The 27,043-nt window shown below is 58.4% G+C and overlaps 5 protein-coding genes across 6 annotated transcripts; 3 read left to right on the top strand and 2 right to left on the bottom strand.

Annotated features, from left to right (window-relative positions):
• The first annotated feature begins 3,083 nt into the window (after positions 1–3,083).
• On the top strand, positions 3,084–4,523 carry MIA (MIA SH3 domain containing). The gene is made up of 4 exons (XM_012547122.2): positions 3,084–3,213; positions 3,458–3,591; positions 3,877–3,987; positions 4,462–4,523. Exons 1-4 carry the CDS (start codon positions 3,084–3,086, stop codon positions 4,483–4,485), a joined length of 399 nt encoding a protein of 132 aa, XP_012402576.1. The 3' UTR covers positions 4,486–4,523.
• Positions 4,524–5,023: 500 nt separating this feature from the next.
• LOC116422661 (period circadian protein-like) lies at positions 5,024–5,777 on the bottom strand. Its single transcript, XM_031961635.1, has 2 exons — positions 5,583–5,777; positions 5,024–5,254 (listed from the first exon to the last, which is right to left on the bottom strand). The coding sequence occupies exons 1-2, from the start codon at positions 5,775–5,777 to the stop codon at positions 5,024–5,026; spliced, it is 426 nt and encodes a 141-aa protein (XP_031817495.1).
• On the top strand, positions 5,691–8,933 carry RAB4B (RAB4B, member RAS oncogene family). Of its 2 annotated transcripts, XM_031963187.1 has the most exons (7): positions 5,691–5,791; positions 5,960–6,040; positions 6,155–6,269; positions 6,363–6,425; positions 6,502–6,656; positions 7,978–8,073; positions 8,255–8,933. In XM_031963187.1, the coding sequence occupies exons 1-7, from the start codon at positions 5,776–5,778 to the stop codon at positions 8,368–8,370; spliced, it is 642 nt and encodes a 213-aa protein (XP_031819047.1). In that variant the 5' UTR covers positions 5,691–5,775; the 3' UTR covers positions 8,371–8,933. The 2 variants fall into 2 exon arrangements, with proteins under 2 accessions (XP_031819047.1, XP_031819048.1); XM_031963188.1 differs by lacking the exon at positions 6,363–6,425.
• Positions 8,934–10,638: 1,705 nt separating this feature from the next.
• Positions 10,639–18,742, top strand: EGLN2 (egl-9 family hypoxia inducible factor 2). The gene is given in 6 exon segments (XM_031963189.1): positions 10,639–10,703; positions 12,547–13,530; positions 17,255–17,374; positions 17,868–18,004; positions 18,184–18,251; positions 18,408–18,742. Coding segments are annotated over 5 exon segments (1,155 nt in total). The 5' UTR covers positions 10,639–10,703; positions 12,547–12,756; the 3' UTR covers positions 18,464–18,742.
• A 198-nt stretch (positions 18,743–18,940) lies between these two features.
• On the bottom strand, positions 18,941–26,734 carry LOC100916904 (cytochrome P450 2F2). Its single transcript, XM_031961636.1, has 8 exons — positions 26,017–26,734; positions 24,057–24,217; positions 23,593–23,769; positions 23,353–23,494; positions 22,883–23,070; positions 19,425–19,566; positions 19,108–19,286; positions 18,941–19,024 (listed from the first exon to the last, which is right to left on the bottom strand). Exons 1-8 carry the CDS (start codon positions 26,198–26,200, stop codon positions 18,941–18,943), a joined length of 1,257 nt encoding a protein of 418 aa, XP_031817496.1. The 5' UTR covers positions 26,201–26,734.
• Positions 26,735–27,043: the final 309 nt, after the last annotated feature.

Genomic DNA, 27,043 nt, shown 5'->3' on the forward strand with positions numbered 1-27,043 from the left:
TAGTTTTGTGCTCCTTTGACGGCAGGAGCGGCCGACTTGCCCGGGGAGGGGGGGGAGGGGAGGAAGGGAGCCAGTAGGATAGGGGAATTCACCTCCCCAAAGCTTGTGTTTCCTTTGGGAGCGGAATGCAGGATTGAGGGTGCAGTCAAGTAAAGCAGAAGAGCTTTGAGGGAAAAATCCTGCTCGGGTTCCGATGGGGGTGACCGGAGGGAAGGTTTGGAGGGGGAGCCTGGGGTTGAAGGCAGAGGCTTGCTGATGGTGTGTTCTAGCACCTTGGCCAGCTCCCCATCATGGGTGCTCTTCCAATGGCTTTCCTAGGGCCCATGTGGGCTCAGTACCTGCTGTGATTTTTCTTCTTAGAGATCACAGTTCCCCCAAAGCAAGGCGTGGAACAGCCACGTGAGGTTTTCATTTCCCTCAGTCAGGAGGCCCCACGTTCAGATCTGGCCCCCAATACTAGCTTTGTGAGCCTGGGGAGGAAAGGACTCTGATCTTACTGTGGCTGAAACCTCAGGGAAGATGAGACCTGGGCATGCACGGAGAACTCAGCCAGGAAGGTCAGGCCTGTCTCTGTGACTTACTTGCCCAAGAGGGTTAATGATGCTCGTCGGCCAGAGGCAACACTGGCACTCCAGGCCGGCTCTCGGATCAGCCTCCTGGCTACTCCGCAATTTGGAAGGTGGGGAGAATGGGAAGAAGTGGCTTGTACCCAGCAGCACTTTGCATTTCTTCTCAAGGGTGTGGAGGCAAGAGGTGCTGAGGACTTTTACTAAGACTTGGGGATTTAGGGGTATTGAGGTAACTCTGGAAGATGGGTTGGGTCAAGGGTGGTGCTGGAAAGGGAAAGGGAGCACATTTGGCTTATAAAAGCAAGAGGGCCAGCTAGGTGGTGCAGTGGGTAGAGCACCAGCCCTGAAGTCAGAAGGACCCAAGTTCAAATCTGACCTCAGACACATAACACTCCCTAGCTGTGTGACTTTGGACAAGTCACTTAGCCCCAGTTGCCTCAGCAAAAAAAAAGGTTAAAAGCAAGAAACAATTGATTAGGGATCTAATCAATGTGAGTGAAGAGAAGACATTGAGGAGAGATGGCAAGAAGCAATGGCTAGGGGAAGTAGGAAGAAAGCCAGGGCCAAAATGGTGAACTTGGGTCACTCCCAGGGAGCACAGCACGACCGTGTCCTCAAGTGGCCTAAAGGAGGCACAGGATTTGGGGGAGAAGGTGAGTTCTACAATCTTTCATGAGGAGCTGGTCATGGTTAGCATGGAGTCATCCATGACATGTGCTGAAAAGTTGGAGGGGACAACATGTGGATTTGGGGGTCATGTTAGAGCTGAAAATTGAACCCACGGAGCCCTGAGATCAGAGGGCCTGGGGGTAACACACTCATGCCTTGGGACCAGGCAAGGGAAGAAGGTCTGCCAAAGGTGGTTGACTGTCAAAACCTGCTGAAAAATTGGAGAAAAGGGACGGAATCAACTGCAGGCAGGCCAGGTGAATTTTTGAAAACATGGGACACCTGGGTACATTTGTAGGTGGAAGGCTCAGGAATGAGTAGGGAGCGATACCTAATAGGGAATGATCAGAGGACACACGGAATAGGGAATGATGGGAGGAGAAAGCTTTGGGGAGACCAAGGAAGGACAGGGCCGGGGCTGAGGATCCCAGCGTACCCCTGCATGGGGCATTGGAATCCCAGGCTATGCTGAGTGCATGTGCTTGGGTGATGGCGGCCTTGCTCTCCTGGTGATTATACGGACCTGGGAGGAGCTGGGGATGAGGGAGCTGGAGGGGATTCCCAGTCCCAGGAGGATCCTCCAAAACAGAAATCACATCTGTTGAACCTTGGTAAGACTTCAGTAGACCATAAATCCCAGTCATGCCAGGTTTCATGGGGTGGAAGAGGGCAAGAGTTTCCCCAGAAATGGAAGAGCTGTGAAGGGCCATGGTGAGACAGGTAGACAGTAGGCTTCCATTGAATGTTTTTTGGGCTCCTAGTGTTGCTCAAAAATGGCAGGTGGCATAGGAGCAAAGAGGAATGCTGGAAGAAGCTGATTTCAGCTCAATTGATCCAATTATGGTATCGGCTGATGTTGAGAGGCGGAGTAGTGAGCTCCCTCATTGGAAGCTCCTACCTGGATGACCACCGATCAAGGATGCTCTAGGACCAATGTCTGCCCTGGTGTGTCCTGGAGGAAGGCCCTGGCAAAGTCTTCTAAATTAGAATCTCTGGCACAACTTTGTCTTTCCCCCTCTGAGTGGATCTCTTTCCGCTTGTACAACATGACAGGTTTCTGGGGCTTTGGAGAAAACAACTGGATTCAGGACACAAGTTCAGCCCTGCAGCTCCCTCCCTCATTACTTTAGGGGTCTCTTCCCCTTCCTGGGTCTCAACTCTTCCATCTGTAAAGTGCAGTGGTTGGACCAGGTGCCTTCCAACTTTCCATTTCTTATTCCTCTTTCTGAAATGAGGGGGTTGGTCCCCCTGGAGCCCCTCCCTACCATCTGCCCAGAACTTAGGCAGCATCAAACTCCCAACTGGGAATCTTGGCCTTCCACGCCGCCTCCCAGCCCCTCAACCCAAGAAGTCAGGAGAGGAAGGCAGAGCCTGGAATCCTGCGGAGAATTTCCTGTGGGCAAGGGAGGAATGGCAAGGGAACAAGGAGGCTCTTGAGGAGACTGGGTGGAGAGGGAGCCACCTCTCAGGCTCTGCCTTCCTCTCTGAATTCTCTGGTTGTGGGGCCAGAGGCAGCGCAGGAGGGCAAGATTCGAGGCCGGGAGCTGATGCTGGCTGGGTCCTGGGCAGCTTTTGAGAATAGAGCCTTTTTTCAGCATTTACAGGAGGGCAGGAAATACCAGACTAGGTATTTCCCCTAGAGAAGGGTTAATAGCAGTTCCCTAAACCACTTTGAGACTTGGATCTGTCCAAGTTGATGAGAGCTTGGCAGCTTACAGAGAAGGACTCAGGGCGGGGATGGCAACTACAGAATTGACAGGCAGGCCCCCCAGGTGAAGTGAGAAGGGAGTTCTGGTCTCAGCCCATCCCTTAGACCGCATACAGACCCAAACTTATCCGCACATCATGATCCGGACCCCTGTATCTCTGCTCCTTGCTACCATTATTCTCAGCAGCCTCCCCATTCTAGGCTTTGGGGGGCGACTGATGGCCAAACTGGCAGCCAGGAAGCTGTGTGCCGATGAAGAATGCAGCTGTGAGGTTTTGGGGCATGGGGTGTGATGGGCACTGGGTGCTGGAGGGGACAGGGTGGGTGCGTTGGGCCAGGAAAAGAGGGACTGTGATGGGCACCTATTTTCCCAGAAAGCAGAACAAGTGCCCTCTCCGGCTGGTGCCAGGATTGGATCTGAGCAGTCTTGGGCTTTCCTGTGGCTGCTCTGGAGTAGAGTATATTCAGGAAACAACCTCCTAAGTATCCCCAACCATCCTTTCTGTCCTAGACCCTATCTCTCAGGCCGTTGCCCTGCAAGACTATTCGGCCCCAGACTGCCGTTTTCTATCTGTACAACAGGGCCAAGTCGTCTTTGTCTACTCTAAGCTGATGGGCCGAGGACGCCTCTTCTGGGGAGGCAGTGTAAGTCCTGGCTGGGCCTGAAATTGGGAGGGATGCTAGGACTGGGTTTTGGGGATGAGGGTGGGGACAAAAAGATGTGTGGAAGGGATCCTGAAGCCCCTATTTTTTTAAGGGATCTAGGTAGCACAGTAATGCCTAAATTAAGCCGGCCTCAGATATTTATTAGTTGTTTGGCTCAGAACAGATCACCTCTGCCTGCAGCCTTATTTCCCAGGGCTGTTGGGATGGTCTGGGTCGTTCTGGCTCGCAAGCTCTTACCACATGCTCCCCCCCACCCCATACCAGGTGCAGGGCGAGTACTATGGGGCCCAGCCTGCTCGCTTGGGCTACTTCCCAAGCAGCATCCTCCGGGAGGACCATGTCCTGAAGCCAGGAAAGGTGGAGGTTAAAACGGAGGTGAGTGCCCAGCAGCCCCCGTCACTTCCTTTCTCCCCCTTTTGCTCCCTAGATGGTTAAATCCTACCTTCTAATCCCTGACCCACCAAAGTAACAACCAATGGCCCGAGGCAGGAAAGCCCCTTTACCTTTCTTGGGCCTCAGTTTCCCCGGCTCTTGACTGACTGAACAGAGGCTTCTCTGAGCTACTCTCAGTTTCCTCATCTGACAGTATGGGAAGGGTTAAATGAAATCATTCTAACGCCTTTATTAAGGCTCACATTTTTAGTTAATCGCTTCTGATGTTTGCCTGCCCTGCCAATCCCTGGCTCCTAAGCTTTTTTGTAGAAACATTTTGGTTTCCCTGACACGGGACCGGCATTTTGGGGACCCTCTCCCCTTCTGCCCAAACTCCGCATCCCACTCCCCACTCCTCCTCTTCTCCCCGCCCGCAGGGTTGTGCCCTTTGCCCTTCCATCTCGTCTCTTTTTTCAGAAGTGGGACTTTTACTGCCAGTGAGTCCTGGCCGCCCCTGGCCCTGTGAAGAAGCAGATGCTGGCCCGAGCCCCAGGACGTCTGCTTCCCCTCAACCTCCCCCTCCTCCTGTGCCCCGTGCCCAGTTTTGTGCCAATAACACCCGTGTGCAGCAGAGCCCGGCCGTGGTGAATTTGTATGTGCGTGTGTGCGCGTGAGCGGGTGTAGATGTAAGGTTGCTGGAGGCTCGGGGTCTCGGGTTCGGGTGATCCGCAAAACCCGGCTTTGTAACCGTCATTAGTTGCTAGGCAGACTTTCCCTTCAGAGGGATCCGAAGACCCTGTTACTCTTGCCTCTTTCCAGCGAGGCATTAGAAATAAACCAATCAGAAGGTGGGGGTGTGGCTAGGCCAGAAGGGAGGAGCCCTAAGGACCGAGATTTGGGGGTGGAAGAACGGACTACTCAATGGAGCATGTAAAAGTAGGCGGGGCCCAGTGGGGACGGACCAATCAGATCACGAAGCAGAGTCGCCATCACGCAATAGAAAGCCTCTCGGGAATCACCGAGCCAATCAGAAAAATCCTTAGGTGAGAGGCGGCTTCTCTTGGTAGCCCTCGGGGTTCAGCGATGATTCTGGATCAGTCGTCCCGGGGGGTGGGGCGATGCCCTTTTCCGTGCTCTCGTCGCAGCTCCTGGTCTCTTCCCGTGCCCTCTGCGCTAGTCCCGGTCCTGTGCTCACTCCTTTCCTATCCCTCTCGGCTAATCCTAGGTTTCGACTGTCGAGTCCTCTTGGCCCTTTGAATTCATTCCTGCTCTATCCCGGACCGCGGCAGGTCCCTCCTCCTGCGCTCCTAATGCTCTCTCTCTCTCTCGGCCCCGCCTTCTATCCCAGAGCCCACCTTCTTCCCTCTTGACTAACTGTGGGTCTGTATTGTTTTCCCCTCCCGTCCAAGCCCCGCCCCGCTCCGGCCTCCAATCCTTCCTTGCTGGCTCAGCCAATCCACGGTCTCCCCCTCCCTCTTTCCGAGGCCAGGGCTAATCGAGCGACCGGATCAGGCCCCTGCCTACTTTCTCTGGTCCCTTTCCGCTGGTCGTCCCCGCAGCCTCGCTCCCCGGCGCTGGCCTCAGAGCCAATCCCTTGCTCGGGTCGCGGCTCCGCCTCCTCCAGGAGGGGGCGTGTCCTCGGAGGCCGCAGCGGGACCGGGACCGCGGCTGGGAGCCGGAAGGAGGAGGCGCCGAGGGTTGGGGGGGCCGGAGCCCGAGCCCGAGCCGGAGCCGAAGCCGGAACCGGAACCGGAGCCGGTGCCAGAGCCGCCGCGGCCGCCGCGGCTAGACATGGCCGAGACGTACGGTGAGGAGAGGCCGGGGCCGGGACCGGGGCCGGGGCGGGGCGGAACCCTGGGTTTCCTCCTCCTCAGCGATGCTGTGTGACGCCGGGCTGGGCACTGTCCTCTCTGGGCCCCGCGCGTCCCCGTCTCCGTCACGGTCCCCGCCTCCATCACCGGCCCTGTCCCCGCAGATTTCCTCTTCAAGTTCCTGGTGATCGGCAGCGCCGGCACCGGCAAGTCGTGTCTCCTCCACCAGTTTATCGAGAACAAGTGTAAGGACCCGCGCCGTGTCCTGGTTCTGACTGGGAAAGGGGCCGAGGGAGCCAGGCGGGGAGGGCGCTGGGGGCCCCGCCCCGGACAGGGGCTGACGCCCCCCCCCTCCTCAGTCAAGCAGGATTCCAACCACACCATCGGCGTGGAGTTCGGCTCCAGGGTGGTCAACGTGGGGGGAAAGACGGTGAAACTGCAGATCTGGGACACGGCCGGGCAGGAGCGCTTCAGGTGGGGGCGTGCGGGGGGCTGTGGGGAAGAAACGGGGCTGGCCCGGGCCGGGACTCGCGCTTCCAAGGGCTGACCCATCGCTGCTCCTTGCAGGTCAGTGACGAGAAGTTACTACCGGGGAGCGGCGGGAGCGCTGCTGGTCTATGATATTACCAGGTGGGTGCCGGGACTCGGCTGGAAGCTGAGCGGGAGGGGGACGCGGCCCCTGAGTCTCTGCCCTCCCGCTCCGCAGCCGAGAAACCTACAATTCCCTGACCAACTGGCTCACGGATGCACGGACGCTGGCCAGCCCCAACATCGTGGTCATCCTGTGTGGGAACAAGAAGGATTTGGACTCGGAGCGAGAGGTCACTTTCCTGGAGGCCTCCCGCTTTGCCCAGGAGAATGGTGAGCTCCCAGCCACAGCTGGGTGGGTTGGGACAGGAGCCTTCCCTCCCCCCCAAGTGAGGGCCTGCAGCTGTCCTGAGAGCTCCATCACTGGGTAACAGGCTATGTTTCAAGGTTATCCCGAGAGCTTCGTCCACTAGGGCTGCTCTGTGTTTCCAAGGATGCCCTACGGGTTCTACTTGAGATACTGTTAAAGCATAGTCCGAGGGTTCTGTCCACTTGGGAGACATTATGTTCTAGCACTGTGTCCACTTGGGACACTCTGTGTTCCAAGAATGCCCCAAGGATTCTGCGTGTGACACTTTGTTCTAGCATAACCCAAGGGTTTTGTCTCCTGTCTTGTGTTCTAGGAGGCCCCAAAGGTTCTCTCTCCTTATATTTTCTATTAGAAGAATATCCCTAGGGTTCTGCTCACCTGTGACTTCTGTTCTAAGGATGCCCTAAGGGTTCTGTCCACTTATGATACTCTGCTTTAAGGATGCCTCAAAGGGTTTGCCTATTTATGGTACTCTGGCCTAAGGATGCTAAGGAGTCTGTCCATTTGGAACATCCTTGTGTTCTAAGGATGCCTCAAAAGTTCTACTGATGATACTTTGTTCTAGGATAAACCAAAGGTTCTGTCTACTGTCTTGTGTTCTAGGATGCTCCAAAGATTGTCTACTTATGACATTTTCTATCCTAAGGGTTTGTGGCACTATGTTCTAAGGATACCCCAAGGATTCTACTTGTAATATTTTGTTCTAGGATAGCCCAAGCGTTCTGTGAACTTGGGACACTCTGTGTTCCAAGGATGCTCCAAGTTCTGTTCACTTGTGACACCGTATTTTAAGGATGCCCTAAGGATTTTGTCCACTTAGGATACTCTGTTCTCTTAGGAGGCCCCAAGAGTTCTGTTTTTGATAGTCTGTGTTCTAAGGATACTTCAAGTGTTCTGTCCACTTGGGATGGATCCATCTACTTGGGACACTTGTGTTCTAAGGGTCCCAAGGGTTCTGTCCACTTGGAACGTTTGTGTTCTAGGATATCCCAAGAGCTGTGTCCGCTCACGATACCCTTTTTATGCTCCTCCAAAGGTTCTGCCCACTTGTGACACTGTTGTGGGCTGCCCCAGGGGCTCTGATAGCACTGTTGGAGGCTGCCTCGAGGGTTTTTCTGTCTTAGGGTAACATTTGGCTTTGAGGTTGCTCCCTAGGGTCTGTTTCTTCAAAACACGCTATGGTCTCAGGGCCCCATGGTTCGAACTCCATGTTTGATAGGCTGGGGGAGGGAAGTAGATGCCATATCTTCGCCCTGGGGTCAAGTGGTGCTCGATTCCTGACAGAGCTGATGTTCCTGGAGACCAGCGCCCTGACGGGTGAAAATGTAGAAGAAGCTTTTCTCAAGTGTGCCCGAACCATCCTGAACAAGATCGACTCGGGTGAGGTCCCATGGGCGGCCAGGGCCGGGGCTGGGGGGCAGCCAGGGCCGGAGCTGGGGGGCAGTCCGGGCCCTCTTCTTTTCTATCTGTGGGCCTGTCTCTGGGCATCTCTGTGGGTGTCACTCCGTGGGCCTGTCACGTCCCATACCTGTTTTCCTCTCCCTTGTCCCTTTCTCCCCAGGTGAACTGGACCCAGAGAGGATGGGGTCGGGTATCCAGTATGGCGACGCCTCCTTACGCCAGCTTCGCCAGCCCCGGGGTACTCAGGCCCAGAGCAGACAGCAGTGCGGCTGTTGATTTTCTTCTCTCCCTCGTGGCTTGGAGGGTTGGACATCCGCCCCCACTCCGGGATGCCAGAGAAGCTGTGGATCGGGGCCCGGGGACCAGCTATGTCCAGCTCCTTTCCCCCATTCTGTTCCCTTTCCTTGCCTGATCTGGCCCGTGGCCCTCCCCCTCCCATTCTGCCCCAGTTTCTCTGAGAGGGCATTAAACACAGAGTGGGCTCCCTCTGTTCTCTGGGGGGGCCTGGGAGGGACCCCCGTCTGAGCCATTGGGGGTGGAGCTGGGGGAATGCCCCCTCCCCCCACCTACAACCCTGAGCCTTGGAGTAGCTATACCTGGCTTGTTACCAACCTTATGACCTTTTCCATTCTCTAAACTCTAGGACCAGGGGCTTGAGTCCCCACCAGTCTCCATCCTCCCAGAACCCCAAGGGCCCTGCTGACCCATGTAAATGGTATTTATTAGTCTGGGGGGCGTTAGGTGGGGAGGGGACCATCATCAAGTCTGTTTCCACATAGACACACGCCACGCGCACACACTATATATTGATATATAAAACGATGTGTTGTTTTTTTTCAGCTGTCTGAGTTTCTTTAGTCTTGGGGTCAAGGAAATTCCGGAAAAGGGGCGGGAATTCTAGAATGATAATTCAGGGGTGTAGGATGTGGCAGCTTGCAAAGGCTGGCATGGGGACTGCCTTAGGTCCTGGCTGGGGTGGACCGGCCTGGCCTGGGTGGGGTCTGAAGCCTGGGAGATGAATTGGGGGGGGGAAGTGGGGGGCCTAGGTTAGGGAGGAGGTTTGGGAGGGAGGGACCTAGGCAAAGTCCCAGGCCAGAGAGGGGACTGAAAGGGGAGAGAGGCAGTTGGTTGGATGGGTAGGGGTCAGAGCTTAGGTTGGGAATTGAGGGGGGCAGGCGTCACAGAGGGAAAAGGGTCTGCGGAGTTGGAGGTCCGGAATGGAGACTGGGATAAAGGGCAGGTGGGAGTCTGGGGGAGGGGGCTGGGGTTCCCCCCTCCCCCACTCTGAGACAGGACTCATACCTTGCCTTGTCCTAGGACAGGCCCCATCAGCTCAGGACAGAATTCCCTCCCTGGTGTGGGGAAGGGGGGAGAGAGGGACAAGTGGTGTCCTTCCGTCCCCTCCCCGGGGTTCCCCGAACACATCTCGGCCCCAACAACCCAAGCATCCGGGCCCGGCAGTTCCTGGAAGGCTCCCAGCCCGCTTCCACCTGTTCTGGGTGGGGGGAGGGGAGGGAGCCTGGAATGTGCCCTGGCCCCTCGGCTGCCTGGGTCACGTACCCCACGTCCCAGGCCCTGCGGGACAGCCTTGCCAGGGAAGGGGGTGAGTGGAGGGCACAGGAGGGGGTATTTATAGTCCTGCAAATCCCCCTTCCAGGGACAGCAGGCTGACATCCCCGGCCCCCAGCCCCGGGATTGCCTCCAGGCTCCCTGTAGCTTGGGACCTGCCCTGGCCAAAGAGGGAACCCCCGAGGGCCGGGAGCCCCCGAGGGCCGGGACCCTGCGTGGCTGCGTCCCACCGGCGCGCTCGGAGCTGCCAAGTCACGGGAACTAGTCCCTGGGAGCCTTCCAGCTAAAGTCTGCGGGAAACGTCTGGGACCCTAAGTGTTCGGGCCAGCCTGACCGGGCCGGACTCTAACACTGGGGAGCGGTGCCTGGAGCACTGGGGTCTCCGGGGAGCGCGGCCCTGGAGGGTCGTGCGCGGTCCCAGCACTACTCTGGTCCCCTCGGGCGGGTCCTTGCGCCTCTGGGCCTCAGTTTCCTCCTCGGTAATACTGGGGCTTGGGCGGGCTGGGATTTCCTCCCAGCCGGAACCTGGAACCCCGGGAAGAAGACACCGGAGGGGCGGGGGGGAAAGGGGGGACCACGGGACCGTAGGTGTAGCGACCGTAGGGGACAACGGGGGAGGGGACATTTCACGGGGGGCAATGGGGAGGGCGGGCTGGGGGCGTCCCAGGGACGAGGTGGGGAGCTGCCGTGACAGCGGGCCATGACGGGCAGGGGGACACTCCGTGGGGCCACCAGGGACATCTGGGGCAGGGAGAGCGAGACACGGGAAGCCAAATAGGGGCCGAGAGGACTGAAAAACAGTCCCCGGGAGGAGTCCCTGGGGGAGGGGCCTGGACTCGCAGCCCCCTCCCCGCCCCACCCCGTCCGGCTTGTGCGCACGCGCGCCCGCTCCTCCCCTCCCCCGCCGGCTCCCCGCGGTCACGTGCAGGGGCGGGTCCCCGGGGCGGGGCCTGGGGGCGGCCGGGGGCGGGGGATGGCGCGCGGCGCTGCGCGGGGCGGCTGGCACAGGCGGCGGCGCCGGGGCCGGAGGAAAAACCCCGGTGAGTGGGGGGAGGGGCGCCGGGGCGGGGATGGCGGGATTACGTTGGGGAGGTGAGGGGCTCGCGCTGTCCCCCCCCAGCTCTCCCCACCCCCAACCGCTGCCGTATCGGCTCTGCCCGCGGGTGGGTGGGATATTGGGGGCGCTACCTGGCTCACCTCCTGCAGTGCCTGCCCTGCACCCCGCGCCCTCCCTGCCCCTCCCGTTCAGGAGTCCCTTCCTCTCCCCAGCTCTGGCTTCCCCGTCTCTTCCCCTCTCGAGCCCCCCGAACTCTCCCTCGTCTCCTCCCACCTGGGTCCTTGCTCCCCTCCCCCACCCCCACCCCAAGCTCTTCCCCTCCCCCTCTGCCACCTCTGGGTCCCGTCTCCCCTCCCCCACCCCCTCCCCAGGTCCTTCCTCTCCCCTCATACCTCTAAACCTGCCTCTCCTCCCACCCCTCCCCAGATCCTTCCTCTCCCCTCTGCGTCCTTTCTTCCTTCCCACTGGACCCCCCAGACCCGTCTTCTTCCCTCTGCCACTTTTTGCGACTTCTCCCCTCCCACTGACCCCCTTTGACCCATCTCTGCGCCCCCCTTCCCTCCCCACCCCTGGATCCCTTCTCCTGCTTGCCCCGTCTCTCCCCTCTCCGATTGGAGCCCCAGGACCTTCCTCTGCCCTTACCTGTTTTGGGGTTTGCTCCTTTTTCTCCCCCCTGAGGCTGCTGCTCCTCCCGACCCACTTCTGGGTTCACCTTCCCTCTCCTCACCTCAACCCCTTCTTTGCCCCTTCTGCTCCTGACCCCCCATTCTTCCATTCCCCTCCTCCCCTGCTCCGGCTAGGGACTCCCTGCCCCCCTCCTCTCTCCCCCCCTTGTTTCTGCTTCTTGGTCCCTCTTCTCCCTCCCCTGCCCTCCATTCTTTCTCTCCTCTCCCCCTCTTTCCTGGACCTCTTTCCTCCCCTCCTCCAGCCCCTTCCTGCCCTCTGACCTCCCAGACGCCCTCGGGTCCCTCCCGTCCCCCTTGCCCAGCAGTGACCTCTCCTAGTCGTCCCCTTCCCACCCCTCAGGCCCTGCTTCCTCCTGCTGACTTCCCCCTGCTCGGTGTCCTCTCCCCCAGCCAGCCCCTTCCTCCTCCAGCCCCTTCCCCCTCTCCACCCGGGGCTTCCCTTCCTCTGGACCCCCCGGCTTCTTGCCCTACCTCCCTGCTGGTCCAGGAGCTCCCCCTTTTCCCTGCTGCCCCCCCGGGCCGCAGCCCCTTCCATCTCCCTGCTGTGGGCCCTCTTGGTCCCCCACCTTTTCCTGGATTCCACGGCCCGGCTTCCATCTCCAGAGCCCTCCTCCCCTGGGCCGGCCTGCCCTCCTCCTTCCCCGCTGGCCTTCTTGGATCCCTTGGCCGTCTCTCCGTCCATGCTCCCACCTTCCCTCACCACTCTGCGCCCCTGTTGCTCTTTGGCCGCCACTCTTGGGGCTAGGGACCAGTCTGCTCAGTCCTCCTTCCTTCCCCTTCCTCAAGACCCTCTCTCTCTCTTCCCCCTTTAATCTGCCAAGATTCTCCATCTCTATACTGCCCCCCCTCCAGCAGTCCCTCCGCCCCCTTTCCCTTCCCGGCGTGGGGTCTTCTTCCCTTCCGCAGCTCCCCTTTCCCACCCCCTTGGACCTCCTAGACCCCAGCTCTTGCTTTCCATCCAAGGTCCTGCTTCCTCTCCCCCCTCATTTCACCAAGTCCCTTTGCCCCTCCTCTCCCTCCCTGCCCCGGGATCCCCTTTCCCGTCAGCCCCCACTTTCCTCTTTGGGTCTTGAGCCGGCCCCCCGCCTCCCGCCTGGTGGTTCTGGCCCTCACGCCCCCCTGTCTCTCTCGTCCCCGCAGGCCACCTCCCCGGCTCCTTGCTGCCTCACGGAGTCCCAGGGACCTCGGGGAATCATGTGCCGCACCCCTGGGCTATGAGAAGAGCCGCCTGCCCCGTCCCCATCAGTCCCGTGCCAGGCTCTGCCCCTGCCATCCCCAGCTGCAGTGAGAGGAGGCTGGCACCATGGGCTCGGGCAGTGTCCTCCGTGCCCGGGGGATGAAGACGCTGCCATGGACAGCCCCTGCCAACCCGACCTCCTGAGGAGTCTCCCTCAGCTGCCCACTGCGGACACTCCTGGGCACAGCCTCGCCAGGATGGGCTTGGAGAGCTATGTGTCCTGCCCCTCGCAGCCCTCCTTCCACCTCTCTGGTCCCTGCGAGGCTTCTGCAGGCCCCAGCGGCAGCGGGGGCGGCCCCCTGCCCCCAGGCCCAGGCATCCCCTCGGCCGCTGCCAGCCCCATGCCCGAGGGGCGCGGCGGGCAGGGGGGAGGGGAGCTGCGGCCCCTACAGAGCGAGGGTGCCACCGTGCTGATCACCAGGGAGTGCCCACTGCTGGCTGCCGGAGGTGCCCAGCCCGAGGCCCCCAAGCGCAAGCAGGCCGAGAGCGGCGGTGACAGCCCGCCTGGCAAGCGGCGCTGGGCGGGGGCGGGCAGTGAGACGCCGGTGCAGCGGGAAGCCGTGCTCTCTGCCTCGGAGCGGCTGGCCGTGGACTACATTGTCCCCTGCATGCGCTGCTACGGCATCTGCGTGAAGGACGGTTTTCTCGGCCGGCTCTCATGTGTCAAGGTACATGTGTGAGGTGAAACGGAACTACAAGGGAAGTGCCCGACTGGACAGCTGGTCAGCTAGCGGCCATCTCGAAGGAGAACGGGGTAGAGACCCAGGATCACGGTGGAGGGCGCGAAAGCCTGCTGCGAGCATCGGGTCCTCATGGCCCACGTGGACGAGGTGATCCTGCACTGCGCCGGCCGCCTGGGCGGCTACGTCATCAATGGCCGGACCAAGGTGAGGCTGGGCCCGGGGCTGCCCACCACCCGGCGCCAGCTGCATCTGCTCTGGGGGGGGCTCGAGCCTGGGCCGGCCAGAGGGGAGTGGGGGCAATTTGGCTCATGTTCGGTAGGTTCGCTCACCTGTTCTGCACACATCCAGCCCCCTCTCCTGGTTGAGCTTAAGGGGTTGGACCCATCCGCCATGGAATCCTAGGGTCAGGCGCCCAGCCTGCAGTGCCTAAGTGAGCGTGCCTGTACTTCAGATCTGTCCCGGGGGCCTTCACCCTCACTGGCTCACCTTCCTCTTAGCCCTTTTTCCCTCCTCCTCCACCTCCCCCCAGCTCTCCTTGGGCAGGGGCTGGAATTACGTAACAGGGCTCTGTCCCTTGGGAAGGCCTGGCCACTGGACCCCCTCCCTTGGCCTGGCCCAGCTCGCGGGTGGGCTGTCTCCCCCTCCCCCCCCCCCGCCCCTGGAGCTTGGTGGCTTTTGGTCTCCTCTGGCTGCTGGGGGTGACTTGGCTCCGTGGGCCATTTGACCACCAAGGGGCATCTCACCCAAGTGACCTTGGCCCAGTCCCTCTGCCTTTGGGCTGTTGGAGCTAAACCCGGTCAAGGCTAGTGCTCCTGGAAGGCTTGGGGGCACGGCCCCCGCCCCAACACAACCTTCGACTGGGGGAGGGGAGGAGGCAGACCTGGGGCTGGGAGAGCTGCAGGGGCCGCGAGAGCTGCAGGGGCCGCGGGGGAGGGGCCTCCTCACCTTGTGCCTGGGACTCTGAGCTCCTGGGCTCCGCAGCAGGTAGCGGAGGTTTCCCAGAGCCAGAAGCCAGCTCAGGCCTGGGCCCTTCCAAGGGCTGCCGCCCCTCTTCTCCCCGCCCAGTGCCAGGCCCACGCCCGGGAGGTGGGGGAGCTGCCTGCCCACAGGTGTCCTTGCACTTTTGTGAGACCGAGACTCCTCCACACCGGAGGGGGAGCCCCATCGCAGCTGCTCGCGACCTTCCTGAGCCGGCCCAGCCTCCCTTCAGAAGCCGGCTCTGAGGCCTGTTGGAAGTAGATGGACGGATGGATGGGGGGAGAGTGTGAGTGTGTGAGCGTGGGCACCTGTGGGCAGATGTCGGCCTGGGCCCTGCCCTCGTCGCTCCCGGCCCCGGTCAGTCCTTGTGGCAGAGGCCGGCTCTGTGGGAGCTGCGCGGGCAAGGCCTGGCCTGAGGCCCGGCCGTGGGGGTTGGGGCCTGGCTGCAGTGGGTGCTTATCAGCCCCACGGCCTTCAGCAGGCTCTTCCCTGAGCCGCAGTTTCTCCGTTCCTGAGACCAGGGTTAGCCCCAGCATTGTTCCGTCCGTCACCGGCTTTACCTCTGAGGAGACGTTAAGTCCCACCGTGTGCCAGGCTCCCCGTCAGAATAGCTCAGGGGCCTTCAGCCGGGCAGGCTTCTGGCCTGGCAGGGCATTTCCCAGCCTCCCTGGTTGGGATGTCTCGGCGTGACCCCGGCCACTTGCCTCTACCTGAAGGTTCACAGTTAGTGGGGAGGGTCTGCCTTCCCCTGGTGTGGGGGGTCTGGAGCTTGGGAGCTCAGTGGGGAGATGGGGCTCGGCTGGCCGTCTGCCACCGACAGGCTCCCCTCTGGGGGGGTGCAGTGAGGTTTACAGTTCCTTGGGGGGGGGGCTTGTGTTCCAATCCCACCTTAACCCTCTGCAGCTAGCTTGATCAGATGGGAAGGGTCTTCCAAAGTGGGCAGGAGCTTGGGCTCTTAGGTCCAAGCCCTTTTCCCGTATGACAGATGAGGGAAACTGAGAGATGGCACCATTTGTCCGTAGTCCTGGGTAGTGAGGACGTTGGTGGAGTCCCAGGTGCCAGCTCTGTCTCTGATCCCCGGCTTGCCCTGCCTTCCCCACGAGTCAAGCAAAGGGGCTGGGCTGTGGTCTCTGTAGAGGTCCCTTCCAGGCTGATTCTGCCCCCATCAGGCAAAGGTATCCTTGGTGAGCTGGCGGTCCCAGCCATGTTGGGGGGGCTCTTGCTCCCCCGCTAACTTGAGCTTCCTGGGGCAGCAAACCTGGGAGACGAGCCGTGCCGAGGGGGGGCTGGAACAGAGCGGGGAGTAGGGAGAGCCGAGGTCTCCAGGTCCCAGGTGGCACTGCCCTGTGGCTGGGTATCTAGGGTCTGGACACAGTTGATGCCAGGGGCTGAAGGATGGCATTTCCCTCATTCTTTAGCCTTTTCTGGATTTACCTTCTGCTCAGTCTTCACCGTCTCATCTGACACCTCCTAAACACTCCCATTTTACATTGAAGGAAATTAAGCTGGCCCAGTGGTTAGAGCCCTGGACAGGAATCCAGGAGGCTGAGTTCAGGTTGCACAATTTATGGTGCTTCTAACAACCTTAACCCCTCTCAGTCCCATGTTTCCTCCTCAGTAAAATGGTGGTTCCCAGGGTGGTCACGAGGCTCAGGGGAGCCTTCAAAAATTAGTGCCCATCACCAAGAAAACCAGGGGGCAGGCGGAGCAGGAGTGGGGTCGGATGTGGGGGCGCCTGCACAGGACCTTTATGTGGGGCTTTGGCCCATGGGGGTATTCTAGGCTTGCCTGAGCTCTGAATGAGTTGGTGGGAAGTGAACCTTGAAGGTGTGAGCCTAAGCCTTTGCAGCGGGAGGGAGGGAAGAGGCAGCGGGCTGGGGCTGGTGTTGTGCAGGGTGAAGGGAGGTGGAGGTCTTGGACTGAAGGAGGGGGGCTTTGAGGGCAGAGCCTTGTGTTCTGCCAGCGGCTAGGCCAGCACCAGCGGGTGGAATCAAGTGGGGTCCTGGCCCAGCCGATAGGTCGGGAATAAGCCCTTTGCTTCCTCCCCCATCTGAGGCCGGGCAGCCCCGCCCCTGCGCGCGACATCCCCAAAGGACAGCCAAGCGTCCACGCCTGCCGGCCACCTTGGGAGCCCTGCTGCACGCTGCCCGGTCCAAGTTGGGAAGCCCTTTGGGGTGTTCCCTGCTGGTGGTGTGTTCAGCTGGAAGCCCGGCTCTGTCTTAAACCGAGTTTTCCTGGATTACAAATAATGGCACTTTCCGAGTTTGTCTCGTTGGGCCTCCCAGCCGGCCGTAGCTCCAGTTATTGTTAGGTTTGATTTGCAGATGAGGAGACTGAGGCAGGAAGAAGGAAAGGATCCCTCAGTGAGGACTTGAGGCTGGATTGGAGCCCCGGCCTCCTGGGATTCTTCCTAGTGTCACCCAAGAAATGTATCCTCGGAGCACATTGTTTCTGTCTGCAGACGCCCCTTTTACAGCGAAGAAGGGGGGCCAGCTCTGCAGGCGGACCCGGGCGCCTCCCTCCCTCCCAGGCCCGGCCCGGGCTCTAGGCCCTCTGCCTCCGCAGAGCCTCTTCCCACGGGTCTTCAGGCCTCCCTGAATTCCTCCTGGGCACAGCCTTGTCACCCTTAAGAGCCTATTTCCTACAGTGCAGCCAGGGGGTCCGTGGTTCCTGGCTCAGACCCGAGTTCAGGCACTGACTGGTTGTGTGACCCCAGGGCAAGGTAAGCCCCACCTGCCTCAGTCTCCTCATCTGTAAAACGGGGCTCCTACAGCCCCGGCCGGTGTAAGCGGCGTTTCCCTGCTTCCACGCTCCCGGGAGGTGGGCGCCGGCCCAGCCCTGCCCGGGCCTCCTGGGCAGTGGCCGGCCCGGCGGCTGGGCCTCCCTTGAACTTGCCTGGTTCCTTGGGGGCGAGGCTCCTGACGGCCCCGCCCCTGTGTGCCTCCCGCAGGCCATGGTGGCTTGTTACCCGGGCAACGGGCTGGGCTATGTGCGGCACGTGGACAACCCCCACGGGGACGGGCGCTGCATCACCTGTATCTATTACCTGAACCAGAACTGGGACATCAAGGTAGGGCCCCTGAGGGGGAGCGGGTGCATGGGGGGGTGCCCCGCGCTGAGCTTCGGTCCCTCCCCCACCTCCGAGCGGCCGCCTCCGTGGCTCCCCCCTCCAGTGCCCGGAATGGTGCGGTCCAACCCCCCCCCCCGCCCCCCGCTTCCTCCCAAACCTGGAATGGCGAGTTTTTCCATCCTTCCCCCCCCCTGCACGGAGTGGCGGAGTCCGCCTCGCCTGGTCTGTGATAAACATCCCCCTTCCCCCCACTTCCTGTCTCTGGCGGCTTCCTGGACATCTCTATGGCAACGGGTTTGGGAATGGGAAGTCCTCTGTCCGCCACAGCTAGGAGTGGGGCGGGGCCGCAGGCGTCCCCCACGCTGCGCCCCCTGGTGGGGAAGCCTGGGGCCCGGAAACTCCCCGGGCGCGGTCCGCCCCCTAGCGAGGCGCCCCGGGAGTGCAGGCCCGGGGGCGGGGCCCGCTTTGCCCTGACGCCTGTTTCCCGGCCCAGACCCACGGCGGCTTGCTGCAGATCTTCCCCGAGGGCCGGCCCGTGGTGGCCAACATCGAGCCTCTGTTTGACCGGCTGCTGATCTTCTGGTCTGACCGCAGGAACCCCCACGAGGTGAAGCCTGCCTATGCTACCAGGTGCGCCCCTGTCCCCCCTTCCCCCGGGCCGGGGCGGGGGAGGGGCTCGTGGTGCTCGCGGCCCGCTGGGCGGGGCTTCCCGGGCTCGGCCCCCTCGGGGCTAACCGACGGGTCTGGGGGCGCCTCCCCCGCGGCAGGACCCCCGAGGGTCATGAGGTGGGCATTCTTTGTGTGCCCAGGTACGCCATCACCGTCTGGTATTTTGATGCCAAGGAACGGGCCGCAGCCAAGGACAAGTATCAGCTAGGTACCCGCCTCCTGGAGGTCCCTGGGCCCCGCCCCCGCCCCGCCCCCTCCTCCAGCCCCGCCCCGTCTGCTTCCCCTCCCAGCCCCGCCCCTCGGGATCAGTCACGTGGTGCTCCCGCACCCCTGCTAATAACTCCGTGTCCCTGTGTCTCTCTAGCCTCAGGCCAGAAGGGCATTCAGGTGCCGGTGCCCCAGCCAAGCCAGCCCACCTAGGGAAGAGGCGGGAAGCGGCCCCTCGCCCCGTGCTGCTCTGCTGGCCGCGACCCGGGCCCTCCTCCGGCCGCTCCCTCTCCTGCTGCTTCTGCCTTTGCCTGCCTGCCTTCCCCCTCCCCGCCTGGGCGGAGGGGCCACTGCCAGCCCTCGCGAGGAGCAGCAGTGCCGACCTCCCGGCACGCAGGAGCTGGGCAGGGAGAGGCAGCGCCTGGCCCGTGGCCGGTCCCCCTCCCCCGCGCCACAAGGCGCCAGCCTCCCATGGACTTGCCCCAGTGGGCTGCCTGCTGCCCCCAACCAGGACTGGATTGGAGCATGTTGGGGTGGGAACAACTCTTGCTGGCAGGGGAATGAGGAGACTCTTCCAGCCTGGAGTCCCCACGCGGCTGGCACTCCCAGCGACCAGGCTCCTGTGGGGGTAGGGGTGCTCAGCGGAGCCTGGGCTGCAGACTTGCCGCCCACCCCCAAATAAAGTTTACCTCAGAGCCAGCCTCTTTCTTCATGCTTTTGTCCACCCTCCCACCCGTCAGCCCCCCTCTCCCCCAATAAGCGATCCACAGGTGCCTTTTTGGGTGGGGGTGTGAACAGGAGCAAATTGCCAGGAGTGGGAGAAGTGGAAATCCCCTGGGCAGGAGCTCAGTTGAGACCCAGCCACAGCGGGCTTTCGTGGGGTGAGAGCCGGTTGCCTGGGAGCTGCAATGCTGAGGAGTCAGGTCTATGTCCTCCGGCTTCTCCATTGGGGTCAGTTTGAAACGCTGGAGGATGGTGGTGAGGAAGAGGAAGATCTCCATCCGGGCCAGGCCTGCCCCAAGGCACATGCGCTTCCCTGCACAGAGAGCAGAGCCTGTCAGGGGCCCGCTGGGGAAGGTCGCGGGGGTCTTTGCGCCGTGGCCCCCTTTCCTCCTGTGTTTCTGCACTCCCCGGGTCTCCCCGGCCTCTAACCCTGGCCCTGGCTGGCCCTTACCTGTAGCGAAGGGCATGAAAGCCTTGTTTGCTCGGAAGGCCCCTTTCTCATCCAGGAAGTTGGTTGGGTCAAAACATTGTGGGTCCTTGAACTGGATTGAGTCCCGGTATGCGGAGACAAACAGTGGGATGATGTGGGTGCCCTGATGGGAGCAGGAAGACAAGTTAGTACGGTGCCCCAGGCTGCCAGGAGACCGGCCCCGCCCCAGGAAACGGAGACCTCCACCAGGCGATGCTCATGTACCTCTCCAGTGCCCACCCTCACCTTCCTCCCGCAGAGCCTCGGATGCCACCTGCCAAGGATCCCCACTCTCCCCTTTCCCCTCCCAGCAGATGAACCCCCATTGCCTCTTGTTCATGGACCCTCGGTCAACAGAAACCACCATTCTGACAATCTCCCGAGCTCCCCCTCCCCATCCTTGATCCAGCCATCCTCACTAGCTAGCATCCCTCTCGGGCTACTGAACTTATGTCTGTTCTAGGTGCAGCAGCCCTTTCTCCTCGTTCCATACCTTGTGCTGTCTGACTTTCAGCCATTCTGAAACTGCGCTCCAGAGTCTGCCATCTCAGCTGTCAGATCCACGGGGGTCCCCCAGGGTCAAGAGCACGCGCTTCCCTGGGTGATCTCAGCCCCCCAATCTACTGTCCGGTCCCTAAGCTCTCTCCTGCCCCTCAGATTTGCTCCTGGAGATGCCTCCTGGGCATTTCCACCTGAGATTTCCAGGTATCTCAAACCCACCATGTCCAAAACCGCCAGAGCGCCAACACTCAGGGCTCCGAGCTTTCCAGAGCATTTCACACTTAGTAGCTCATCTGACTGATCTCACAAGTGCTATTTGTTCCCATTCAACAGATGAATCTGAGGCCGATGGCTAAATTGCTCCAGCTCCCGGATCTGGGTTTGAACAATCTCCGGGCCCAGAGCTCCAAATCGGACTATCGAGGCTGTCACCATCCTCTCCAGTCATCCAGAGTCGCCCTCAGCTCCTCACTTAAACTCCGTGTCATCTGACCTGCGGGCAGCCTTGTATTTTGGCCTGTAGGTGAATTCCCCCCTCTCTCCCTGCTCTCCACTTGAGCCAGATACCTTAAGTCAGCAAGCATTAAGGAGGCTGTACCGCGAGTGAGGCCCTGGGGGAGGGCACTAGCAGTGGGTCTAAGGGAGAGGGAGGTGGAGAAAACTGGCAGAAAGTGGGCTTTGAATTCAATCCCAGACTGGCAGGTGGAAGGGATCTATAAGCCACCCCACATACTGATCCAGTCTGCTAAACTACCAGAGGCTCCAGGTCTTGGTGAGAGGGGCTGATCTAGGTGAGGGGTTAAGGACTAAAAGCCCAAGGAATGAAAAACCCGGAATTTGGGTGGGATTTTTGGGGGGGTGGGGGATCAGGCCTGGTTTGGAAAATACCGGCCAGGGGTCAGAGGGGGGTGGCTGGGGGGGGTTAAAGAAAACTGAAAAAGGGGGGGGGGTTTTGGGGGGGTTTTGGTTTAAAAAAATTTTTGTAGGGGTGCCAAAAAGGGTGAGGGGAAATGTTTGAATTAAAGAAAAAAAAATAATTTGGAAAAAGGAGAAGTTGGTTTTGGGGGAAAAAGGAAATTTTTGGGAGGTTTTTCCCGGGAGGGTTTTTGCCATTTAATTTGGGAAACAAAAAAGGAACAAAAAGAAAAAGGAGGGAAACCTTGGGTTTGGGATTAAAAACCAAATTATTTTAGCTTTGCTTTTAGCCCATTGTTTTGGAACCCGATTTCCCCCGGGGGGGGGTTTGGGGGCTTTCCCAGTGGGGCCACCCTGTTTTGGGGAAGGGAAAATTTTTTAGGCCTTCCCAGGTGTCTTAAATTCAAATTTCATCCCCCTTCTAAATTTTCTTAACTTTCCATTTCCATCTGTTTTTCCCATTATCCCATTTAAAGTAACCATTTTATTTCCTCATTTCCAGTCTTTTCATTACTTTCCCCATTTTCAAACCAACCTTTATTCCCATTATCCTTTTACCTTCCTTCCATTCCTTTTATTTTTCTATTTAATTTTTTCATTATCCCATTTTTAAACCAATCCATTTTACTTTTCCCTATTAATTTTAATTTCTATCCACCCATTTTCTTTTATCTTTTATTTTTCTATTCATTTTTTCTTTTTCATCCTTTTCCATTTTTTCTTTATCTATCCATTTTATCAATTCCTATATCCTTTTTTTTTTCTTATCCTTTTAATCTATTTTTTTCATTCATTTATTTTTCCATTATTTATTTTTTCATCCATTATTTCCTTTTTTCTTTTTCATCTATCATTTTTTATTCCATTTTCTATTCATTCCTTTCATTTTTCCTTTCCATTCCCATCATTTTATTTTTTTCAATTTTATCTATCCCATTCATTTTATCTTTCTATTCATCCTATGCATCCATTTCATTTTTCTTTCATCCATTTTTATCTTTCTTTTATCATATTTTACTTTCCTTTTATCATTTTATCATTCTTCATATTTTATTTTTCCATCCTTCCTTTTTATCTTCCATTCCATTCCATCATTATTTTTTTTCCATTCATCCATTTTCCATTCATTCTTCCATTTATTTTCCATTTCCACCCATTCATTTTTCCTTTCTCCTTCCATCCTTTTCCTTTTTATCCTCCTTTTTATTTTCATTTTCCATATTTCTTTTATCTTTCCATTTCCTTTTCCATTTATCTTCTTTCTTTATTTTCTTCAATCTTTAAATTTTATTTTTTATTTTTTTTTATCTATTATTTTTCTATTCATTTTATTTTATTTTTTTCCTTTTTCTTCTTTTTAAATCCCCAATCTTCTTTCCTTTCCTTTTCTTTCTTTTATTTTTTTAACTTTCTTTCATTTCTATTCATTTTTCCATCCATTTTTTTTTTATCCTACAATCCTATTTTCTATTCATCCCTATCCATCCATTTTTTTTTTCTATCCAAAATTTTCTAGTCATCCTTCCATTTTATCTTTTTCACCAATTTTTGTCATTTATTAATTTCAATAAATTTCATTCAATTTATTTTTCCTTTTCCTTCCCATCCATTTTATTTTTTCATCCTACCCATTTTAATCTATTTATCCTATCCATCCTTTATCCATTTCATCTATCTTTCTCTTCATCCTATTTATCCATTTTAATTTATTCATCCATTTTATCTTTCTATTCATTCTATCCATTTTATCTTTCTTTTCATCCTATTTTATATCTTCAATCTTTCTATTCAATCTATCTCTTTCTATTCTCCGTGGTTGTTTGCGTGTTGTCTCCCCAGTTAGACAAGGAGACTTCAGTTCTGTTTTTTAACTAGCTCCAGCACTGACAGTGCCTGGCACTTGAGGGCTTAATCCATGATTGTTGACTGACTGGGCTCCTCCTCCTCCTCCTGTCAGCCCCCTTTCCCCTGTCCTAATGGATCTGCCCAGTCCTCCATGGACGCTATGGATCCAAAGTGGGCACCTTGGGTAAGAAGCATCCACGGAAATGGGTGTCCTGAGTCACGGCTCGGGGCAGGCCCATAGGTAAGACGCTGACAAGTCTCTGGATCTCATGCACAACTGCGTTGGTATAGGGCAGGTGGTCTCTGTCTTCCAGACGAGGAGCCCTATCCCGACCCACCACACGGTCTATCTCTTCTTGGACTTTTTCTGGGGAAGCAGAGGGAGGGGAGAAGGAAGATTGAGAGACAGTCCTCATGTCTCTAGTTCCTCTTTTCGATCATCGGGTCCCAGGATCCTTTAGTCCAGCCCCCTCTTTTTATGTATAATAAGAGAATTCAAGTGGTCTGGGATCCCTCAGGTGCAAAGGGCTCTAGGGGTGGGACTTCAACTCCTCCGGCACCACGTTGCCAGAAAGATTCCCCGGGGAAGCCTTCAACACAGCTCCCTCCTCCTACCCCCGAGGGGCCCCTGGAGAAGAAGGGTACCCACTTGTTACTTCAGGATACTTCAGTAAAATCAGCAGTCCATAGCGAAGGGTATTACTTGTGGTCTCTGTGCCCCCAAAGAAGAGATTATGGGTTGTCATCACTAGTGAGTCCATGTAGTAGTGACTCCAAGGGTCCTGCTTTTCCTGTGGCAGAAGGAGGAGGTTGTGCTTAAGGCTGGAGAGATTGGGAGGGAGGATCAGGCATGGGGAAGGGAAGCGATAGGCATGGGGAAGTGACTGACCTTCTCTATCTGATCAAGGAAACAGTCCACGAAGTCCCTTGGCTCTCCTGACTTCCTACTTTTCTGATGTTTCCATATATGATCATAGATGAAGGCCCGCAGCAACTCAAAGTTATGGAAAATTCGCTGGTGGGGGCCAGGGACCCAGTCCATAACGGACGGGAACATGTTGTACATCTGAAGGTCGGGAGGAAGAGGGTCAGGGTGGCAGCCATGGCAACGACAGAGAGCTGGCGACTTGGGAGCCTGGATGTCACATTGGGCAGGACTCCAGCCTCAGTGACCTCCAAAATGTCCCCCCAGATTCCCCCCAGTCCCCTCCCCCCAATATCATCCCCTCCAACTCTCCCTGTGTGTCCGGCTGGGAGCTCTTCCAGGAAGATGCTCCTTCAGCCCATCCCCAGCCCCTGCCCGGCTTCCCCCATTCAGAGATCCCAGCCCGCTTCCTCCCCAGCAGGACTCACCTGGCCCCATTGCGAGCTTATAAGCTTAAAGTTGTCGTTCAGCAAATCCAACAGGGTTTTGAAATCAGGGTCCTCATAGCTATAGCGTTGTCCAAACACCACCGCGCAGATGACGTTGGACACAGCATTGCACAGGAGCTGCCGGGGGTTGAATGGAGCCTCTGGAGAAAAAGTGGATAATGAAGGCGCCGGGCAGACCCAGAGCCGGACTCTGGCTCTGGCCTTCTGCCCTCTGGCTGAGGGTCTCGCCCCTCCCCGGCAGGTCTCGTGTCCCTGCCTTTTCCCTCCATCTCTTCCCAGTGTCTGTCTCTGACCCTCTCTCAGTTTACCTTTGAGTGTGTCTCCACTTCCCCTCCCAGTCTGTCTCTGCCTCCATCTCACTGTCTACCTTTGAGTGTCTCCACTTCCCCTCAGTCCTCCCCAATGTCTCTCTGGCTTTCTCTGCCTTTTCTCTCCAGGGTCTCTGCCCCTTCTCAGTGTCTTATTTTTGACCGAGTCTCCACTTCCCCTCCCAGTCAGTCTCTGCCTCCATCTCACTGTCTACCTTTGAGTGCGTCTACGCTTCCCCTCTCACTCCCTCCCCAGTGTCTCTCTGGCTTTGTCTTTTCCCTCCCGGGGTCTCTGCCCCTCTCTCAGCGTCTGTCTCTTTGTGTCTGGATCGGTGGTCCTCAAAGTGCAGTCCAGAGAATTGCTGGGGTCTCTGAAACCCTCTCGGAGGGTCTACAAATTCAAGATCATTTTTATTTCTAATATAATAAATAGCTATCAATATAACCCATGTGAACAAAAACGCTCCGGACACATCCTCGATGGTTTTTTGTTTTGTTTTGTTTTTAACATGAAGATACTGAGAACCAAAGTTTGAGAACCACCGGGGATGTCCGTGCTTCCCCTCCCAGTTTCTCTTCCCCTCCTGTCAGTTCTCTCTGTCTCTGCCGCTGTGTTTTCCCCTCTCTGCGTGTCTGTCTCCGGTTCTCTGCCCCTCTCCATCCATGACTGTCTCCATCCGCTCCTGCCTCCAGACTGTCCCTGTCCCGAGGTCGGTCACTATCCCGGGCCCATTAAGAACCGACCTTCCTGTGATGCTCCCTATTCCTCTGTCCCACCTCCCCCAAGCGGATCCTTGCCCCATTGTCCCGGTTTGTTCCCCCTCCGGAGGGGAAGGAGGAGCCCTCATCTGGGACATCTCCACTCCCCAATGTTCTTCCCTCTCGAGTTTCTGGCCCCTCCCCCTTTTCTTGGTGTCTTCATCCAAAAAATGCTGTTTTTTGTTTGTGTCTTCCTCCCCCAACAATCGTTCAGTAACTTAGCTCTCAAGCGCCCCCCCTTATTCTCTGGGTGTCTCTCCCTGTCTCTCCGTCTGTCTCCCTGTCTGTCTCTTGTCTCTCCCTCTGTCTCTCCCTGATTCTCCCTCTCTGTCTCTCCCTGATCTCTGTCTCTGTCTCTCCCTGATTCTCCCTGTCTCTGGCTCTCCCTCTCTCTCTCTGTCTCTCTCTGTCTCTCCCCGATTCTCCCTGTCTCTGTCTCTCCCTGATTCTCCCTGTCTCTGTCTCTCCCTCTGTCTCTTGTCTCTCCCTCTGTCTCTCCCTGATTCTCCCTCTCTCTCTCTCCCCGATTCTCCCTGTCTCTGTCTCTCCCTCTCTCGGTCTCGGTCTCGGTCTCGGCCTCTCCCTGACGCTCCCTTTGTCCGTCCGTCTCTCCCAGCCTGTCTCCTTGTCTCTCCCGGCGTCTCCCTCTGAAGCGCCCATTTTGTCCCCGCCCCCGCCCTAACGACCCTCTGGCGTCCCCGCCGCCCCGCGTCCGTCCCCGTCCGCATCTGGGGCCCCCAGGCCCTCTAACGCCAGGCCCTGCGGCCTCCCCGACGGGCGGCTTTCCCAGCCGGTAGGTTCGGACGGCCCCCCGCAGGCGGCTGGCCCGGCCCGAGGCCCGGCCCGGCTCCGGCCGCGGCGGGGCTCCGCACCACGGTTTTGGCCGAGTTCGTTGCACAGGGCGGCTGCCTCTTCCACGATCCGTTCCTCAATATTTCGCGTCCCCAACCCCATGTCCTTCAGGGCGCCCATTGTGAGCGTTCGGAGCGTGTGCCATCGGGGGCCGTTGGAGAAAGCGATCCCTGCCCAGGGGGACGAACAAACACCGAGAGACATGGGGGACGGGGCGACAAGGACCGGGGGGGAACGACGACGGCGGCGGCGACTGGGGGCCAGGGGTCTACTTTGGCCCGAAGGCCCCAGACTTAACAGGAAGTGCAGCACGCGTTACACAGATAGGACGAACAGGGGGAGCAGAGGGAGTAGGAGGAGCAGATTGAGGAGGCGATGGAGAGGCGGGGGAAAAGGGAGCACGTTAGACGGGGGAAGGGACAACGGGGGTAACAAGGGGAGCACACTCGGGAGCACAGGGGGCGACGGCGACGGGGGAGACACAGGGATAGAGGGGGAGGGAGACACAACGGGTAGAGACACGAGGACAAGGAATAGCGGGGGTAACAACGGGGGTAACAAAGAGACGAGGGGTACAGACAGTCATAGGAACACAGGGACGAGCAGAGAGACATGAGGAAAAGACGCTGGGGACAGAGGCGGGAGCAGAGACACGAGGAGTGGAGAGACAGATACGAACGGACAGACACACGCGGGAGAAAGGCCCCCCCCCACCCCGCCCACCCGCTTTAGCTCGCTCGCTCACCGTTGCCCCGGGTGAAACGCTCGAACGCGGGCTAAGTTCCGAGAAGCGGGCATCCCCTCCACGAAGCCCGGCCCAGCGCCCCCCAGGCCGCCCAGCGGCCGCGGCTCCGGCGGGGCCCCGGGGGGGGCCCTGAGAGGCACCCCCGGCCGCCGCCTCGGGGGGTCCAGGAGACCCCGGCCCGAGCGGCCAGCGCTAGACACCCCGCCCCCTCCCCCACCCGCCCAGACCCAGGAGCTTCACTTGGGCCACTGGGATCCTGGACCTCAGCCGGGGACCCAGGCCCCACTCCACCCCCACCGCAG

Source organism: Sarcophilus harrisii, chromosome 3 (genome assembly GCF_902635505.1).
Source record: "Sarcophilus harrisii chromosome 3, mSarHar1.11, whole genome shotgun sequence".
Lineage (NCBI taxonomy): Eukaryota > Metazoa > Chordata > Mammalia > Dasyuromorphia > Dasyuridae > Sarcophilus > Sarcophilus harrisii.

Coding starts and splice junctions, on each gene's coding strand:
- LOC116422661 (XM_031961635.1), bottom strand. CDS start 5,777: ATGTCTAGCCGCGGCGGCCGCGGCGGCTCTGGCACCGGCTCCGGTTCC. Junction 5,255..5,582: donor GAGGCGGAGCCGCGACCCGA/GCAAGGGATTGG, acceptor GGTCCGGGATAG/AGCAGGAATGAATTCAAAGG.
- LOC100916904 (XM_031961636.1), bottom strand. CDS start 26,200: ATGTCTCTCGGTGTTTGTTCGTCCCCCTGGGCAGGGATCGCTTTCTCC. Junction 23,071..23,352: donor GAAGTATCCTGAAGTAACAA/GTGGGTACCCTT, acceptor CTGCTTCCCCAG/AAAAAGTCCAAGAAGAGATA. Junction 19,025..19,107: donor CGAAAGCCCGCTGTGGCTGG/GTCTCAACTGAG, acceptor CCACCCAAAAAG/GCACCTGTGGATCGCTTATT.
- RAB4B (XM_031963187.1), top strand. Junction 6,426..6,501: donor CTGGTCTATGATATTACCAG/GTGGGTGCCGGG, acceptor CCCGCTCCGCAG/CCGAGAAACCTACAATTCCC. Junction 8,074..8,254: donor CCTGAACAAGATCGACTCGG/GTGAGGTCCCAT, acceptor CTTTCTCCCCAG/GTGAACTGGACCCAGAGAGG.
- MIA (XM_012547122.2), top strand. CDS start 3,084: ATGATCCGGACCCCTGTATCTCTGCTCCTTGCTACCATTATTCTCAGC. Junction 3,214..3,457: donor TGCCGATGAAGAATGCAGCT/GTGAGGTTTTGG, acceptor TTTCTGTCCTAG/ACCCTATCTCTCAGGCCGTT. Junction 3,592..3,876: donor GCCTCTTCTGGGGAGGCAGT/GTAAGTCCTGGC, acceptor ACCCCATACCAG/GTGCAGGGCGAGTACTATGG.